We start from the raw sequence: 20,022 nt of genomic DNA on the forward strand, positions 1-20,022 counted from the left end.
AGAAGTTTAATACTGCCAGTTATGGTCATACATTCGCTGCATCTCGTATGCTAAAATTTGTTCTTACTTGTTCTTCCAGCTATAGCTAAAATAAGTAAAGGTCCAACATGCTGACTTCTTTTCGTAAAGTCTTTGTGGATTGGCTACTTTATATGATAAGTTTTATTTCTAGCTAGGCTTTGTCCAATCTAACAGCAGCTTGGAGCATATTTGATTACCTGTGCTGTTTTTTTGACCTGGAGGTGAGTGCTGCACTGCCCTCTCCTCCCCTGGTGCATCAAGAGCTTTATTTAATTGTGCTCTGTGTCAGTAAAAAGCCAATATGTGAAGACAGTGGAAGCACCCCAGACATCATCCTTCGCAAGGACAACCCCTTCATGACACATTATCAAGGAAAGGATTCTGGTTCAGAAGATGAAGCAGCCAGCAGAGTTCCTGATTTAGAAAAGGATGACTTTGCCACCCGGAGAGCCAGAATGAATCAACCCAAGCACATAGTTCCATTTAACTCCTTTTTAATTGGACCCTATACAAGTAAAGAGAAAGGTAAACCGGAAGATGTTAAAAAGCCATTGCAGATGGAAAAAAAGGAACATGCAAGGTGTGCATTCATGGTCTTATTCTTTCAATTATAATGCTTAATTTCACCATGATATATTGCTGTATAGGCCTAAAGCTGTCTTGGCTACAAAAAATACCTTACAGGTTAAAGTAAATGCTAATGCTTACCATAAAGTGAACCAAACTAATTTTTTGTTACAGTATGAGGAGAAGTGTTATAATTGGCTGTGAGTGTAAATAAGATAAAGGCAGGATGCTTTTGTTATCTAAGCTCATGAGACAGGTCATGAGTGTGAGTAGTGGAGAATAAACTTAGAAAATATGTTTTGCATCTCAGCACTTTTTCAGATCACTTTCAGTGCACGTTTTTTGATGCATTTCTTTCATCTCATGTTCTTTTAATACCCTGCATGAAACACAGACCAGATGAGTCTTTAGTGAAGGCACTGAGTATATATGCCTGCTACACTGCACTGAATTATGTTGCACCTGGTCCTAATGTGTGTTATGCAGTGTTGGTTTGGGAAGTGGATCAGGGGTTACAAGGCTTCAGCCTAGAAAATCTCTTCTTTCTTCAGCTCAGTGATACAGACCTTTAAGAAGTTGCTGAACACAAATATTTCCTAGGTAGAGACCTTTTCAGGAAACTGAAAAAGATTTTATTTGGGCAAACAGATGGGATTCTAGAGAAAACCATTATATACACATTACAGGGAGCCCTGACTGTAATAACCAATATGTTCAGAAAACTTCTTCTAATATTTAAGAGCTCTTTTCAATTTTCAAATGTCAAATGTGTCATTCAGTTGCTGGTAATTTGATTATATTAACATTTTCTAATGACTAGTTTGACAGGACATCTGAGGAGCACCTAACAAAATTTGAATCGTTCAATGCTATTGACATGACTCTTAAGATCAAAGAAATTGAGTAGTATGTTTGGGAGCAAAACCTGAATTTGCTGTGTGAATAATATTCAAATAAGTTATTTGTAACTATTTAAGAGAAAGCTTATTGCAGAAGTGCTTAATTTAGTAATAACATAAACATTTTTCATACTTGAGCTGGGAATAGAAGTTCACATGAAGAAGTAGTCTCAGTAGTGCATGAATGGGGTAGCACAGCTGAGAGGTTTGAACTTCAAATGATTCATTCCATGTTTACTTCCTAAAATTAATGCGAAACTAATATTATAAATTCACTTTTATCTTCTTGAGCTCTGAACCTCTTCTTTTGACATTGATTTATAATTGCTTCCTCAAAATATCTTTCCTTGCTGAACTGGAATGTGCATTGAATTAGAAGAAGACGGGTGCACATGACATCAGTAAGGCAAACAGTTACAAGCAAAGAGAACCCACTTCTACAAAATGAGAAGACTGAGTCAGAGGAGGAACAGCAGGTGAAAGAGCTTGATAATGAGAGAGATGATTTGGTAAAACGGAAATTGATGCAATCTCAGAGCATCCTTCCTCAGCTACAAGAAGATGTGCTTTTTGTCAATGCCTCTATAACAAAAGCAGATCTGGAGACCTGGAAAAGATTGAAACTGTCAGGGGAGCCCAGGTATGGTTTCTGCTTGTGGGCAGGATTGCCAGGCTGGGAAGCATGTTTAGTTTGCCACAACCTGCTGTGTGTGCTTGTGACTTTAAACTTGAAGAATGCCTTGCTGACAACCATTGACTGCCTTGTTGACAACTATTTCCATTTTCAGGAGAAGTCCAAAAATCTGTACAGATATGCTATCTGTCATGAAATGAAAGAGTGTCCATCATTTAGAACACTGTAGTAGTTTCACAGTCACTTTTCTTGTACAATATCAGGAAGGTCCCTCTGTCATTGGCTGAATTTGCTTTGAAGCTGCTTGAACAGCACAAATTTCCAAGTGGTACTGCTAATACACTAGCAACTACATTGCTCCTTACCAAGCTGTCTTCATGATTCAGGGTGTTCTATACCTTGGGACTATTACCTGAGGATCAGCATCTTTGCATTAATGTCTCTGTGCTCTTTTGAGACCCGAGCTGATACATCAGCACAACATTGTACTCCAGTGCTGTGCAAATACACCACCACTGTTTCTCATTGCAGCAGAGCTTTCAGGAGCCTCACTGTATGGTGTTTGTATGCTCTTGTTGTTAACAAAACTCCAACAAAGGGAGCCAGTATAAAGCAGTTATTCTAAGCTGTTTCCCTGTGGAGATGGTCTGTAACATAGGCAGGTGATTTGTGACTCCAGTAGGGAAGGATAACAACTCCTAGCTTTCCTGTTTAGGTGCATGCCATTTTGCAATTAAAGATGGCTGTCTGTTCTGGCATTCTTCTAACAATGTAGTTATTGTACATAATTTTAGCTCAAATAAATCAAAACTCAATCAATCTTTCATCCTGAAGATATTAGCAATCTCTCTGTTACTTTTGAGGTGATTTATTAAAATCAGGATTCAGTCTGCTTGGTTTAGGGTAAGTGCCCTTGCTAGTGCTCCCATGCCACTGTAACTCCCTCGTGCCAAAGTGTGTTCTAGTGCCATACAATCACATATATGTGGGGTCTGGGTATGCGTGAGCAGATAAGGAAACTGTGGCTTTGTTAGGGTGAAGAACTGAATTTGGAACAGGCCATATGCTACATTCCTTGCCCTTAGGAAGTGCTTCCATGGATGTACTCCCCAAGTGTTCCCCACAGGTCTGCAGTATCTTTGCATTTCATATGTCATTTGGAACTCAGTATGCCACAGCTGTTTATACCTGTGTCCTTGAATTTTAAAATAAAACTCCTTCAAAACCTTAGGAGCATTTAATTTGTTTTATTCTGAGGGTCTCATGTTGGGGACATTCTTTTATTACTCATTATCACCAGTGAAGAAGATTTCAGATGCTCCAGCAACACTCTGCCGCCAACTGACACCACGGTGAAAGCAGTAGCCCATGATGATTTTGCTGTCCGCAAAACCAGAGCAAACAGAAAGGCTGGTAGCCCCAAGCAGAAGTTTGTGCATTTTGGGCCAGTAACTGAGATTGATCAACAGAAATGGGACAAGCTTGTTATTGGCAGAGCTTCATCCAAGAGTGGAACAGAAGAGGAAAGCAAGAAAGACGGTGTGGAAAGTCTCTCTGGTGTTGAAAGCTCTCCTTTAACCACTGCTGTCAGTCTTGGGTTGGCTGAATACAGCAGTGAAGTATCTGAGCCAGAAAATGAGTCCAGGTATTTGGTGTGGTTTAGGAAGTGCTACTGAGCTGTAAATGAAACCTGTTCTTGCCAGATGCTGATCTGCATGGGAGTGAACTGCAGCATAAACCCAAGAGCTGTTTATGCACACGGCCTTGTTCAGAAGACATCTGATGTCTTCAGAGTATCTTAACACATTTAGAATGGCGCAAAACGCTGTGCACAGGTCTTGCGAACGCTTGCTCAAAATCTCTGATGGGCAGTGAAGTCACTGGTATCTCAGAGGCTGAGCTCTCATTCCTGGTTTTTCTACTGCTTCAATTCAAGCAGCTTTGTTCTGCCTGCTTTCAGCACATTAGGAATTTGTCGTTCAGCTTGCTGGCCTTACTGATCTTCAAAAAAGGTTTTTTTCAAACCTAATGGATTTACTTTCTTTTTGAAGATAGTGTACTGCTGCTCTCTGTTTCTGGCATTTATCTGGAGAAGAATTGTCTGGGTCATTAACACATTAACAGATCTTATATTTCTTTGGCATTTCTTTGATCACTTAGTCTGTGGCTGCAGCAAGAACTTTTAATGAATGCTTTTAGCAAGCAATTTATTCAGCTAAGTTTGTGTGTTTATAAAACATTTGCAAACTGAATTAGATTACTCCTTTTCTTACCTTTCATTTCACCTGAGAACATTTTGTCTGTGTCACCCTTCCTCTCATTCTCATCACTAGTGAGGGAGGAGTCAAGTCAGGTACAGATGACTCTTGCAGGAGAACTCCATCTCCTGTACCAGCTTCTGATGTCATCTCTGAGGAACAAACCCCATGGAGTTTGAACAAACAGCAAGAAAGTGCCAAGGAAGAATGTGACAGGAATTTACCAGATATTGAGAGAGATGATATGTTGGTTAGAAGGATGGGAACTTTTCCGAGGCGTACCACAAGCTCCATTCCCATAAATTGTCCTCCCCTGTCAGTAGCTCCTTATCTGCTGCAGCAGCAGCAGCAAGAGGAGGCTGTAGCTCGTGAAAAGGATTTGAAGACTCTACAGGAAAGAGAAAGGTCAGAGAATAGAAGCAGATCTCTCTGAGCCTGGTTTGTGTGTGGTGTTAGCTTGGATCAGTCAGCAGTGTTGTCCCATTCTTCACATGGGCTTTAAAGATGTGTTTTACTCAATCATCATGGCATGGTGTTTTGTTTTGTAAAATTACTTACAAGAATGTATCCTATGAATATAAAACAGCCTGTTTTCTTTAATAATATTTAAGTACTTCAGTTGCTAATTGCTGTTCAGCATGAAAATAGTCTTTCATGTTTTGGGGGGGATTTCTGTTGCAAACCGTAGTGCTTTGTCTGGATTTTTATGCCAGCTCCCAAGTGAATAGGTCATTGCATAGATTTGTATGCAATTCCCAACTTCTAACAAATCACCTACATAAGTATGGGGTTCAACGTAATTTCCTCTTACTCCTTGTGCTGTGGCTAAAGATGCCTGGTTTGTCTAGTTGTCCATCATACTCAGCTTTGTTTTGAGTAACAGTACCTCACATTGCCTGAGCAGCCACTTGCTGTGCAAGTGAGCATTTTCATGGAACAGTGTCACTTGTCTCTCTGAGCAGTACTGTCACACAAGAAGAGAGCCAAGAACAGCCTGAAATTCCTCAGCTGCAGAGTGATGGAACAGAAAACAAAATGAAATTTCCAGACCCTCAAAGAGATGACATGTTAGCCAGAAGAACTGGAGCTTTTCTTAAACAGCCTGGGCCCAGTGTTAAGCAGTTCCTTCCCATGCCATTTTCACAGCAGCAGAATAAACAGGGCACTGCTACAGAACTTGAGAAGAAAACCACGAGGTAAGAAAATGGTGTTTTTCTCTGTCCCTTTTAGCTAGACCTGTGGGCTGTTTGTCAAGATCTCTTTATCAGGAAGATTTGCTGGTGGCCCAGCTATGCTTGTCCTCAGTTCTCTGCTAATTCTTTCTGCTCAGTAGAAGGCAGTTGAAGGTTTCTAGCCCTTTTAGAAAACTCATGTGGAGACTCGGACCAGAGTTCTTACCAGATGCAAAATTCTAACAACGTGTGGAAGGAGATCTGTGTAGCAATTACACTTGCATTACATTTGTAAAGGTTTCTGGTTAAATATGAGGTAATCATTACAAATGTTTCCAGCTAGAAATGGAGATGCTGGATGTAGTAGGTTAGATGATTGTCTATGGCTTAACTAGTGCCAGTGACTTCCTAAGAGGAAACCTTTAGGTCCTGAGATTCTTCCTGATAATAATGCTCAATGTCCTTCTAAGCACCTTTGTTCAGATGTTTGAGGCTGTGTGTGTGTTGAAGCTCATGATGAATGATAACAGAGTTATCATTTGGTGGTTGAACCACATGCAAGCAAGAACGGAAAAATTCTTACTCATCAGCCTCTTCAGAGTACTTGAGGAGAAGGATATGCATGTACAGACATGGATGAAATACTGGCTTTCATCTCAGCCAGGAGAAAACAAACCTGTCATCTACCATAGGATTCAACAGTGGCTTGGTGTTGAAAAGACTTAATACTTTTATTTTCAGTGGTGTTCTGGACAGTTTATTTTCTGACTTAAAACATGCTACAAGAATTTGACTCTTAAAATTATGGATTTTGTTCCTGCCTCACTTAGCTTGTCCTGTGTCAGCTATTTGGGTTTGTAGGGGCTGGTTTTTGTTAACTTATAGTTATGCTTTTCATTATGTATGTGTGATTTTTGAAGTATTGCTTAATACATCCCTTTACACTACTGCCTTTGGCTCACTCAGGCCTGAAAAGTGTCCACAAGTCTACACTAATAGCTCTGGAAAACCTGCAATAGAACCACCACAAGAACAGCAGCAAGGGCAGGACAGTCTCCCACCTAAAGGAGAAGATGAGGTTATTAGTACTGCCCAAGTGGCTGAAGATGGCAACAGTGAAGTCCACCTTGGTCAAACATCTAAGCTTCAGGAGGTTCCTGAGAAAAACAAAATGGAAACACTTTCATCCAAGGATGAGCATCTGCAAACGTGAGCTTTCTGGTGTGAATCACGCAGCTTGCAGACCCCTGTGTGCACACTTCAGAGTTCAGATTGTGCATTGCCTGGTGTGTTTTCAATCCAGACTACAACACTGTATGTCAGTAATACACATTTTAGAAACAAGAATTATAGTTGTGTAATGCATTTTATTTTGATTTTTTAAAAATATTTAATTGAAAGCTAAGTGAAAGGAATGTTTGATTACCGTATATATGTTGAATTGCAAGAAAAGTTTATGTAGAGGAGATGCTAAAATGTACTCTGCTTATTGAGACATGCTGATTCTATTTCTCCCATGATTAATGTTGTAGTATTGACTTTTGCAAATGATGCTCTTTTATGATAAATTCCATATATATATGTATATATGGTTTGCATAGCTCTAAAGAAAACTACAATTGTAGTGAATGCTGCTTGTTTGTGTATTACCGGTAACTTTTTTCAGCTATACTCCCCACCCTGAGGAAAGAAAACCAAAACCAACTAACAAAAAAAACAAACCAAAAAGCAAACAATACAATAAAAAACTCCAAGCCAACCAACCAACCAGCCAACCAAACAAAAAAAAAAAAAAACAAACAAAAAAACCCGCACCCAAACAAAAACAACAACAAAACAAATGCACAAAAGATAAACAAAACCAACTAAAAATAAAATAAACAAAAACACCAAAGAAATCCCCAAACACAAAAGCAAGACCTACGAAAGGAAAAAGGAAATCCTGTGACTCACTTTCTGACTACAGTATTTGTCTCTTTCATGCTTCAGTTATAGTGGTACTAAGCACTGCTGTGGAATGTAACTGTTAATTTTTGTCTCCATTCATTGCATGTATGGCACAATATAAATGCCAAGACATTGTCTATTTTTATGAACTATTTTCTATACACATTTTAGGTATACTTCAGCAGATTTTTATTATGTGGGGCATACGTATGTGTTTAAGGAGGGATGGGTGGTGTTCTCATGTAGTTTGACCTCAGGATGGTCAGGTAAGTCTTGTTTGATGAATACATAATCCCTGAACAGTATGGTTCTATTTTAGTCAGCTTTACTAGTAGAAGTGACAGTTGTGCACATTATACGGGTCCAGTTGCAATTGCTACTTAATGTATTTATCCACAATCTAATTTTATATTTGGTCTTGTAGATTCGGCCCCAGAACTGCTGTGTCTGATGACGCAGAGTAAGTTGTCTTGTGTTCACAAGATTCTGTTTTAAACAACTTACACTGCATGCTTTCCCATCTTTCTACTAATTAAAAATGCAGTTGATGCATCATTATTATTTTGCAGTGTTTTGGCAAATAAATTTTTCAGACAGCACTGAAAAATGGAATGCGATATGGCTTACATTGCAGTTAAAAATAATTTCTATATAAAAGTCCTTAAAAACTAAGCGTAATACTAATGTCCAGCTGTTGCTTAAAGTATTGTTTCCTCTTTTTTTCTTTTATTTTGTCTTGGATTTCTTCTGACTTTCCATTGCCTCTAGTCAGCTACTAAAGAGAGTTGGGTGAATCTGTGTGTTGAAGAAAAAAATGAAGTATGAGGAAGAACAGGAAGAAATAAGAAAGCCCAAAGCAAAATAATATCATTGCAATCTTCAGAATAATTACCAGGACGATACATCTTTAGCTGAGCCTTTATTCTCTTTTTAAAACTTTATATTCAATCCCTTCCAAGTTATGTTTAATTTAATAATGTACTAAATTTCAATTTTTAAGTTCTTCACCTTGATGCATCACTTTTCATAGAAGGAGTAGAACTGACATTTATTACACTCAAAAATTTTAATTGTTCATGTATGCATACAAACTTTAGTGTGGAATAGGATGCAATGTCATTTGGAAAGCTCTTTGGAAGTGTTAGCTATTTAGAAGAGAAATAGTTGGAAACTACACACACAATAATATCAACGTCCTTCTGTTCACAGAAATGCACATGACCTTGTCTGTGTCCCAGATTAAATCCCAAAATATAAACAGTATGGAGAGTTGTGGGGGTTTTATAATGACTATACACAGTGACTCATATGCAATTTTTCACCCTTTCCTCTAATGATAAAGCTTAGAATCATGGCCTGAGTGTTCTTTACAAGTTCATTAATACCTTTATGCTAAGCAAAGCCTTTGTTCTCTGACTACAGAGTAAGCATGATCATTTTCAAGCAGCAGGAATCTGTCCAGTCAAATGAAGGGTGAGATAAGAAGAGCAATATAACATAGAAGTGTTATACTTAACAATGGGGACATTCCAGCTATTTAAGAAAGCCTGCTTTATGATTGAATTTTTCATCTCTGTATGTCTGTATTAAATGCAATCATCAGAGAAGGTACATGGAGATGCCTTCAAACAGGCATTGCAATGGCCTTGGTGTTATAATGTGAGAGTAGCAACGATAAATAAATCATATTGCTTATTCTATACCTATTCTTATTTTGTTTTAAAAGGCAAAACTATTAATATTCAAACCTCATTGTCGTCCTTTCCAGATGTGCTACAGTTTACAGAGCAACTGTTTTCCTATACTGGCTTTTAAGTTTTTATAAAAAGTAAGACTGTGTTTTCCCTTCTGAAGACAAAGTATTTATGAAGACTCTAATAAAACTTGGCTGTCAAGCAGGAAAAATAAATTGAACTGACATTTAAAATACTTTTTAAATGTTTGTCAAGTCCCCATTGAAAACTGTAACTTGAATTCAGTCTTAGACTAGATGCTCTTTATTCCAGCAGCAACACTAAGGACTCTTTTATTAGACTGGCAAAGTTCCCTTTGCTAGTTAGAGAAAAACTAGATATTGTCATCAGCCCTGGTCTGTCTTAGTGTCCAGAAAAGACAATACTTATTGTGTTGCTGCTGACCAGGCCCATTCCCATCTCCTGAAGAGAGAGAATTCTTGTGGTACTGTGATAGTTCTATGTGAGTTTAGGCTCATAGTGAGCTGAAATTTTTGAGTATTTCTTTACTAGTCTAATTTTGAGCCAGTCTGTCCCTTTTTATGTTTTGTTGGAGTTTCTTAATTCTTAGTATGACTGTAAAATGGTAATGCAGACACATAATAAATGCCTTACATAAGGATTGTAACATATTCTCATAAGAAGGTTTTTTTGCCTTATCTCTCACTTTTAAATTAATTAATCTAAACATTGAAGTCCTTTGGATTTTTTAAATTAAAAATTTATTTAGACCTGTTAAAAAAAAGAAATTGTTGCATGGTATCGCTGACAGGAACAACCGTAATTTGTAATAATAAAGCAATGTAGCTTGAAAATCCCAACATCCCAAATACACTGTTGGTCTGCACAGTGCTTTTTCCCAGATGATTGTTAGAACAGCAGGTCTGGTACACAGGTCAGCAGAAAGGCCTCTGGCTTCAGGACAGAGTTTGTATACAATCTTTGGAGCTGTGCTAATGGCAGAAAGTTAATGAACTTGAATTTGGTCCAGTTACATATTCCCTATCTACTTGTGTGCTGTGTGCCTGCTGGCCCCACATGTATTTGAAGGGAGCAGTAAATCTAGTTCTGTTCATGGAGGTGTTAGTGATTGTCTGGAGCTATTTGTAGATTGTACAAGACAGAAGTAGGATGAAATTATGTGGGACTCACAGTGAAAAGTGTCTTTGGCTAGAAGCTCAGAGTTTTGGCCTCTGATTCTTTTCTAAAGATGAACTTGTCAGAGCAGTTGGTGTAGACCTTTCAGTTGGCCTTGTCCATGTACTCAGGAAAGGAGGTTTTTCTCCTTAGTGATTACTACATATTGGTCAGAGTGGAGCACAGTGCTTTGAGGTGGGACTCCTTCAGACTGTAGTCTTGGGAAGATGCTGTTGTGGAATAAGATGTTGCTGCAGAGTTGAAGTTTGAACCCACCCAGTTGCTTATCCATGACAATGAAGGCCCAGCAGCAGAAGGTGACTGCTGAAGTAGGAGGTGCATGTGGGGCTGTAGTGTATAGTTTGACTCCTGGCCAAGGCTAAAGGCTTTTCCAGAGAACCTTTTTTACTGCATTGTTAATAGTTATAAAACTTGTTGCTGTCTTTGTGCACCCTGTGAGACCTGTATGAATTCAGGGAACAGACATTAGACTTATATTAGGAAAGCCAGGTATTCCTTCTAGATAGGCAAGATTGTTCCATCCCAAATGGCAGAGAGTGTGTACTTATGCTCTACTAGGACCAGTAACCACCATTTCAGGTCTTACCTTTCCTCCTACTGCGTGTGAATGAACAAGTGTTTGACACGAGAGAAGAGCTACACTACCAGTTTGACCCAGTAGGCACAAGGTATCAAATACTGAGCACTAAAGGCTTTCTTAGTGTGTTTCAAAAACTCTTAAACTGGAATAAACCCTATAAGAGTGACTTTATTGTGAGTTGTGCATGTCCCAACCTACCTCACCAGTCTGCCAAATACGACTCATATTTAAGTTTTAAAAAACAACAACACTTGCCATCCCTTTAGGTTTTGTTATTTAGGAGTGTTCCAATCCAATGCTGGGCAATGCAACTGTTAAGCTACCCAGAGAAAAACCCGAATTAGTGTAACCCTCAGCACTCTGTTTAAGGGGTGAAGCACAGTAATATGTTAACTTCACTGTTCATGCTTAAAGGCAATAGGATGTTTATTCTGTCCTTCATTTCTGAGTAAATACCTACTTAGCAGGATGGAATCTGTGCACGTCCTTTTCCATACACTGTCCAGACCTTTCAGATGTTTTCTTGAGAGTGGCATTCCCATCTTTGCTTGCCTGAATACAGATGCTGGCTCATAAATATATGCACAGCTTTCCGTGAGTATTCACTTTGAATACTGTGGACACAGTTGCCCACAATTTTATCTTCATTGGATGCTTCTCCTGCTAGTTGGCTCATTGGCTCACGTAAAGCTGCAGGTAATCATTTGAGGACTGCTGTGAAATCACTTCATGTGGAACTGCATGGCTTTCTTTACAGTTTTTTTTTGCTTTGAATGGCACAACTGAGGTCATGTTTTACTAATAATAAGTAGTAGAGGTGGAGTGGTAAGCATGTTATCTTTGTGTGAAAATCTTTATATAATATAAAGAGATGCATAACGTCAAACCTTTTTTTTTCCTTTAACTCTCCAAAGGTCAGAGACATAAATAGCAAAAAACTTCTTTTTTGTCCTGGACGTCATCTTTTCCTTGTTAGGTTAGCTGTATTAATAAGTTCGTGCTGGTAGCTTTGGATTTCTTCAAGGCAGAGAGGGGAGGAAAGGGGAAGGGAAAAAGTACCATGCCATTTGAACTGAGTGTACTTCTCTGAGTTTGTAGCAAAAGCATTTAGCTGGCCATGCTGTCCCTGATGTACTTCTCAAGCCTTCTTTTACCCTGAAATGGAAAATTCTTTCTGTGGTGTTAATCAAAGTGATCTTGAAAACCCATTGGGCACAAATCTTCAGAAAGTAAAATGTTCTGAACAATAGAATGATTTTATTAAGAGCTATTGATGGAAGTGTAAAGTTAGTAGTGCTTCTTAGTGAGATATAAAGTTGTGGTTGACTAACAAAATGGGAAGTTGAGGAGTGTAATGCCTGAAGTGCTGTGTGGGAACCTTAGGGATGCTAACAAGCCCGACTTGGGGACTGCTGCTTTTGGGAGCTTTGTAACAGAGCAGGTGTCTGATTCTGCTGTAGCACCCTCATGTGGCTTCAGCTCTTACAAGCTGAAGGAATATAAGCCTCTAAGTAAGACTGGGCCTGTTGTTATTTTTCCCTTGTTTAGGAGTATGAGTATGTTTGACATGAGATGTGAAGAAGAAGCTGTGGCTCAGCCTCATAGCAAAGCTCGCCATGAGAAGCTGCAGAGTGTACACAACCAGCTGAAAGAGGATGAGACCAGATGGCAAGATGTGAGTACACAACATTGTCTGCAATGCTGGCAGGCACTGAGGCCAGATACACAAAAACAGGACAACCTGCCAAATCTGCACTTGCTGTCAAGTGCTTAAAATAATAACGAGAGGTTGTTTTTTTCCTCAGTGGATTGTTGCTAAAACCATAGAAGTTTATAATTTGTTGTAAATCAAAGGATACAAGATCTTCTAGTCCCTCTGCCTGTTCACCAGGTATTTTGCTTTTTAAATGTAAAGAAACTGTGATTAGGTAAAAGAATGGAAGAACAACTTCTAACTGCTGACTTCTCTAACTTTCCTAATTAGTCCATGTCCAAAGTGACAAATACAAGACTAAGTAGGACAGAGGATAAATAGGTCAGCCTTTTCTTTAACAAATTTGCATAGATACAGAAAATGTTAATGTTTTCCACCTTGTCCAAGCAAACAAATACCACTTCATGTTAGGTACACCCAACTTGGTTTTCAAGGCCTTTCCAAACCCTCTTTCCTTGATGTGTTTTGTTAAGCTGTCCAAGCATTTGGCATTGTCTGCAGCAAATTAGCAAGGACAGAAAAAAATAATCTGCAGGTAAGTTAGTATAAGGAGTTTTAGTTTCAGTTCTGTTCGTTCCTAAAGACTGATTTTAAATAAGGAATTTGGGATATTTTTTAATTAAAAAAAAAAAAACCCAAAACACAATAAAACACATCTCTTCAAGTATGGTAGTTTCTCATTACAAGGAAAGCTTCTGTGAAACACCTCAGAGAGGTTTTTGGTAGAAAATTTAAGGAAAAGTTAAAAACAAGTTGTATATACAGCTAAGTGACTTTTTATAGTAGAACAATGAAGGACTTGAGCTGAAAGGTCTTTACGTGTGGGAAGCTGTACTTTCCCAGCAGAGATAAGAATAAATCCAAAGGCATTCAAGAAGTTTGAGAACTCTGCTGTAGAATTGAAAATCCTCTGAGCTAAAGTTCTTACATTTTCCAGGCCTTTAGCACCTTCTACCATGAACTAAAAGTTCTTAAGAGGTACTGAATATTCCTTTATTAAAACATCCTTGGCATTCTGAGGGCTTTATAGAGACGTGTCATGCTCTGATATTTTAGATGCCCATGCTGTGAATTTGCCAACAATTAACAATTTCAAGGGGTTTTAAAATTATTGTTATTCTAAAGCATCAGAACTGGAAACGATAAACATGTCTGGTTTTTAATTATGAAAAGAGAAGGAGGGCTTATGTTAGAAAATTTGCTAATAAAAAACTAATTTCCCAACAATAGACAACAGTGGAAGAAGCTGAATAAAGAAATGCTTTGGTACTTCAATGACAGTAATTAGTAACTGAAGAAAATGATAGGCCTGTGTTTTATGAAGGGGATTATAGACTGATATATGTAGGTCATGTGAAGAAGCACTTTAATGAACATTCCCTTTAGTGTAAAATCAATAAATTGTGGTTTTAAGCTAAATTAAAAGCTTGCAGTACCTTCTGCTGTTTACCAATAAAAATGCAATTAAAATATTTGGGAAGCCATGTAATTAATGAAATAGCCTTTGAATTGAGTATGTGTTATGAATATCTGGGTTTTATTAAAACCAAAAGTTGTTAGAGTGCATGAAATACAATCTGTATACCAATCTCCTGATGTGGAAAAGTTAATGATAAATGTTCCCTTCCAGTTTCCTAAGAAGTTATTTTTTTCTTTGCAGAAGTTCTGCAATGATTACTTTTTACATGTAAAATTGTGCTCCTTTGCTAGTTGGCTGCAAAGAAATTTTACAGTTCAGAAAACTTCTTTACTGTAATACTTGTACTGTGAAAAAGACCTTACTTCTGTATCCTCCAGGATTTGTGAATTCATAAAGGATGCAAGGCATCTCAGGGGCCCATAACAGGTATCTCCTGTGACTCTCTGGTTTAGTACCAGGCCAGTTTTTCAGAAAAGGCAGAGAACCAGATTCAGACAATCTTCAGCACAATTTCAGGCAATCAGAGGCCAAAAAGACTGAGATTGTTACTTCAACAAGGACATCTCTATGTAGCTGGATACAAACCATAGACTTTTTACACTGTCACCCCTCACACTAGCCAGATATGAGCCGCATCACTCCCTAATCTCTCTTGCTCACATCTGGATCCAAAATAGTGCAGGGCGGCCATGATGAAGAATTTCAGTTTGGATGCTGCATTGGATTTTTCTATCAAAAAACCCCAACATCATGGGTCAACCATATTGCATGTAGCTTGCATGGCCAAAGTTGGAACTATAAACTCTCCAAGGCAGACAGTGAAGCTGTAGCTCATGGTGAAACAACATCCATTCCCCCAATGAACCCTTGCTTCCCATATGTCTGATTATTAAAATTCTTCACCAAACATAATTTTTTAACTTAATTTTCCTGGAGGATTGGATTTTGTCCCTAGTCTTGGTCCAAGTGAAAATGAATGTCCTGACTGGTCCTTTTAGGCCAAATGTCTTTCCAAAAGCAAAGTAAGCAGTGAAGCAATGAAATCTTTACTGTATCTTGCTATCAGCAGAAAATTCAGGCAACATCTTCATTTATGGCATGATTTCCTTTTGTCATTGAAATAAACAATGCTGCCTGCAGGTGATGGGAGCCTATTGCACAGGCAAGAACAAGTATTGCAGCCGGCTGGTTGGGTTCATTGTTACCTGTGGCCACTTTTTAGTTATTTGCAGCTCTGCATTCAGGTGCCTTCCTTCTGTCACAGGACCTGGCTCGGTGGAAGAGTCGTCGAAGGAGCGCTTCACAGGATTTGATTAAAAAGGAAGCTGAGAGAAAGAAAATGGAGAGGTTATTGGCTGGAGAGGGAACGAATGAGCGCAGGAAAAGCATCAAAACCTACCGAGAAATCGTGGAGGAGAAGTAAGTTGTTTTACTGGAGTGTAGTGGCATGTCTGAAAATGCTGTGTGCTCCATAGGTGATAGGTAACTGTGGGCAGCCATGCCTGCAGGCCTGAGTGAGGGAGAGGGGAGGATGTCGATGGAGCAGAGGAAATGGCTGTGATTTCCAGTGTTAATGTGATGGTTTCTCTTGTGTTGTCTTCCTTGCAGAGAGAGAAGGGAGCGGGAGCTTCATGAGGCATACAAGAATGCAAAGACACAGGAGGAGGCTGAGAGCATCCTCCAGCAGTACACTGAAAGATTCACTATCAGTGAAGCTGTCCTTGAGCGTTTGCAGATGCCAAAAATTCTAGAAAGAAGCCATTCAGTGGAACCAAATTCCCCACTGAAAGACCCAAATCCTCTGAGATATTTAAGGCAACAGTCACTTCCTGCTCCAAAATTCACTGCCACAATTGAAGCAACCATTGTTCCCACCACTGAACTAGAGCCCAGCAGTTCAACAGGACGCACATCTCCCAGCAAAAGTGTCTCCAAGGCTGTGCCTATGCTAACACCCAAGCCTTATTCACAACCCAAAAATACACAGGAAGTTTTAAAGAACTTTAAGGTAGGATACATCATGTGCCCCAAAGTCAACCAGGAGGCAAAGAGATCCTGCAATTATATAGAAAATGGTGGCAGCATTCTGATATTATAAAATTCAGCTTCATGCTCTGTGCTGCTTCTGGTTTAGTGGTTTCTTCACGTTTACCCGTCTTCTTAGAATCTTGACCTCTTCAGACTGAAATATTTGCACTGGTCATTTTAACTCCGGCTAAATTTGTTTGGGGAAAGGGGGGATTTAAGAAAAAGGCAAAGTGTTTCCTCAGAAAGTTTTTAGAAAAGAGTATGTGGTCATGTTTTTGTTTTGGAACAAAATGCAGAGAGTGTGGAGGCCCTGATTTTTGAAGCCAGACCTGAACTGACTTTTGTGTCAGGGGTCTGATTTTTGGCATGCCCAAACAAGTGTGTGCCTACTCCTTCAGAGCCAAGAGCCAGCTTGCCCAAAGATATGCTCTGTCTTAAACATGCTTCTCACCAAGGAGAAGTGGGGAAATCTGCTTCACAGGCATAAGGAGAGGATCTAGGTTGTGCATGGAGGTTCAGTGAAGCAGATTGGTTCTGGGATAGCAGAGTAACTAGAGATTGATGGTGAGAGAGGGAGAGTGGCTCCATTGGATCTCAAGAACCATGCAAAGACTATGGGAGTAAAAGAAGTAAGAGAACTTGGATGAAAGCAGGGCTTCTGGGAGTAAGTCAGCTATGATTTGTGGGAGAAGAATTGGAAACAATATTCTGAAACCAGAATATGAAATCTGAGGAGTGTATCTTTTGACTGGGTGGTTGTGCAGAATGAGAGTAAGATACTGAACCAATGATGGAGAAAGCAAGGAACTGGGATGTATTAAAAAGGACAGACTAGAATAAGTCAAGTTTGAAAACATCTGCTGGTCACAGTGTCTGTACCAAAATTGGAGCTTACCCAAGTCTCATAGTAGTCATGTTGTGAACAGCGTGAAGCCTATTGGCATGGGTGCCCCCAGTCTCTAGAGTTTGGGTTCCCTCCTGTCTGCCATTGCTCATACTTAGCAAGTGGCATTCAAGGGTCCCTGAAGCCATGCTGATATCACAGTAGCACTGCTACCATGTGTATTCAGGCTGTTTACTTTCTAAAAAATCAGTCAGCTCTTTATAGCTAGTGAAAAAATTATGCTGTGATGTATAATTTATTGAAGTCTGTCCCAGCTCTTGTGGAAACCACACCCCACCATGATTCCTAGTTGAAACAAGAAGCTGATCATTCCTGTTTCTCCTATACCCTGGTTGGTATGACCTGAGTTTACTTTTTAGATATCAGTGAATTGTGGATCTTTGGGGTTTTTTCTGATCCTTGCCACTTTTTTCGTCAGGGGACCAAGATGTGTGTGTGTATCACCATAATGTTATTGCACATATAATTCACATATGTGAGAAGAAACTAACTCTTGAAGGCTCCTATGCCCCATGAGCCACCACAAAAAAATCTGTTTGAATCTTGTTCACATGATGTGAAAAAATGTGATTTGTCTCAGTAGGAATTATTCCCTAGCACATGTAGTTGTAGCATTATTTTCCCTTGAAACACCAGTCTGTCAGTGATTCTTGGCTCTGGTGACAACGTGTTGGCTTCCTCCAGATGAGAAGGAAAGGAGTATGTTTGTTTAACTCTTCAGCCAGGGCATCTGTCCTGTTCATCTGAACGTTTGGTTTTCCTCCTTAATATAAATAGAGAGATGTCTTAGTCTAAACAGAGACACTGAAATGGATGGTGCAGCCTGCCAGTGTTTTCCTGGACTTTTTATTTTTAAGATCTTTCATAATCTGCCTCTCTAGTAGATAATCCAGCACACAGTCCCAGAAGACTTGGGGCTCAGTTCCTGCTCACACTTGTGTTTGGAAATAAACCCAAAGAGGGGTACTGTGTTAAGTGGACAATGTCAGTGTAGAAAGGGAGGGAACATTTTCATCTGAAAAACACTCAGAAGGAGTGAAACAGGTGGTGGAGCTGATTGTGCAAGGGCTAACTGCCTCCACCCTCCTGCACATCTGGCAGAGCTAAGGATGCCCAGCACCTCAGAGATGGCCTCTTAGTTGATCATGCTCATAAAGAACAAGCCTCTGCATGCACGTGTACAAGAAGTCAGTGGAAGGAGTTTGCCCTCAGCCTGCTACTGATGATACATTCTAAGTTGGAGTGCCACTCTTGAGTTATTCAAGCTGTTCACTCAGTAAGTAAGGAAGGATCTCTGTGCACAGAGTAGCAAAGCCCTCTTTACTCCTCATGCCTGCTGACAAGCCTGTAAACATCTGTGCTGTGGCCAGGCAGGAGCAGTGTGGTGGTACTGAGACATGGTCCTCTCCTGGTCTCTCTCCACATGGGGCCTCTTAAGGTGAAGGGCAGTGAGTTCTCTGTAGCAAGACTTCTCCTGTGTGTTTCTACAAAGAGCCCTTCAAATTGAAGGGAGTCCACCTCCATTCAGAAATTCCAGTGTAAAAGTGCCAAGAAGTTGTATCAATTCAGAGGAAGAAGCCAAAGCATATTTTGTACTTTCTTCTTTGCTTAAAAGTTCCTTAGCAGGAATATAGGGTCACCAAGAAACTAGCTTAGCCCTAGAGAAAAAGGTAGTCAAACTGTTTCCACACTCTCCTTTTCAAGGAGATTGCCTAAAGTAATTTTTTGGGAAACCACCTATCTATTTGATTGCCTTATGGAGAGGGTGGAATGGCCAGTTTTATTTGCTGGTGCCTTGATTTCCTGTTATGAACAATAAAGAAAAAAGTAGATGAACTCTGCTGCTCCTGTCCCTTCAAAGTTCACATGACAGTGCTTCAAAAAAGTACAGACTGCTAATACTATGGTGAGGTCATTGAGGTACATAAGCAGTTCATCAGCATAATTAGTCCTGGAGAACCTGCTTAGCTCTTGCATAAGGCAATGTAAAACACAGCAGTTTTGGTCTAAATTTAACATAAAATTTGATTTTTTTCAAACATCCTTTGATCTGTGATACCCACAAAGGGTGTCTGTATGTTACTGGGAGAACGGAATGTGGGAAACCAGGAAATCCAGAAAAATTATTTCCTTGTGCCTGTATTTTGTTTCTGAGCCCTCTAGGGTCACAGGGTCTTCTTCTGTTTTGGCCTGTTGAATGAAATATGTGCTTGGCTTCATCCCTCGCTGATAACACAGACTGTGTTAATGATTGTAGTATCACATTGAACTCCTAATTTCCTAAATTCCTTGGAATGCTACTTGTCTCAGCATATTTATTTAACTGTATTCTGCAGGTAGATGGAAAAGTCAACATGAATGGAGAAAATGTCAACGGCACGGAAGAAAAGGATAAAGAATGTACAACAGTAATATTTACCCCTTCACCAACCAGATCTGTGAAATTTGATGGCGTAGCCAGAGGGGACAAGACCCCGGTAGAGTTGAAGAAGGACCCCCCAAGTGTTGAGCTCAGTTTACAGAGGCCTGCCACTCAGAGTGTGCACAAAGAGCCAACAGTAAGACCAACACGAACAAACCAGCCTTACTTTCTGTGCCAATTTTCTGTCTCATGATGTGTTTAATCACTAACTAATGATACCCAAGTGCCTCTGTTTGCCTTATTGCAAAAGGGTGTGCCCAGACCAGGAGAAAAACCTATAAACAAAACCCCAAGTCCTTTGTAAATTAAAGGCTTCTTCCTTTTGTATATGGGTAGAGAAATAGGAGGGTAAAATTAAAAGAAACTTTTTTCAGCCACAGGGTTGGGGGAGATTTTGGAGGGTTTTTTTTTTTTTGTCTTTTTCATTTTTGTTGTTGTTTTGGGCTTTATTTTCCAGATGCCATGACGCTGATAAGCATGCTTTAAATGTGCTGGGCCAGGGAGAAATTGATTCAGTGTCCCAACCGTTGTGCAGGTTTATTCAGCACTTCTCCTAATGTAAGCT

At 39.5% G+C, this 20,022-nt stretch overlaps 1 protein-coding gene across 1 annotated transcript in view; it reads left to right on the top strand.

The window, feature by feature from the left end:
- LIMCH1 (LIM and calponin homology domains 1) overlaps positions 1 to 20,022 on the top strand; it is a 175,784-nt gene that overhangs the window by 122,297 nt on the left and 33,465 nt on the right. Inside the window, exons 10-20 of the mRNA XM_030948295.1 lie at positions 311 to 601; positions 1,864 to 2,127; positions 3,422 to 3,766; positions 4,455 to 4,784; positions 5,342 to 5,575; positions 6,518 to 6,760; positions 7,923 to 7,958; positions 12,518 to 12,644; positions 15,368 to 15,522; positions 15,712 to 16,111; positions 19,372 to 19,593. Coding sequence (XP_030804155.1) covers positions 311 to 601; positions 1,864 to 2,127; positions 3,422 to 3,766; positions 4,455 to 4,784; positions 5,342 to 5,575; positions 6,518 to 6,760; positions 7,923 to 7,958; positions 12,518 to 12,644; positions 15,368 to 15,522; positions 15,712 to 16,111; positions 19,372 to 19,593 — 2,647 coding nt within the window. The remainder of the gene's footprint in view (positions 1 to 310; positions 602 to 1,863; positions 2,128 to 3,421; positions 3,767 to 4,454; positions 4,785 to 5,341; positions 5,576 to 6,517; positions 6,761 to 7,922; positions 7,959 to 12,517; positions 12,645 to 15,367; positions 15,523 to 15,711; positions 16,112 to 19,371; positions 19,594 to 20,022) is intronic.

This window comes from Camarhynchus parvulus, chromosome 4 (genome assembly GCF_901933205.1).
Source record: "Camarhynchus parvulus chromosome 4, STF_HiC, whole genome shotgun sequence".
NCBI classification, from domain to species: Eukaryota; Metazoa; Chordata; class Aves; order Passeriformes; family Thraupidae; genus Camarhynchus; species Camarhynchus parvulus.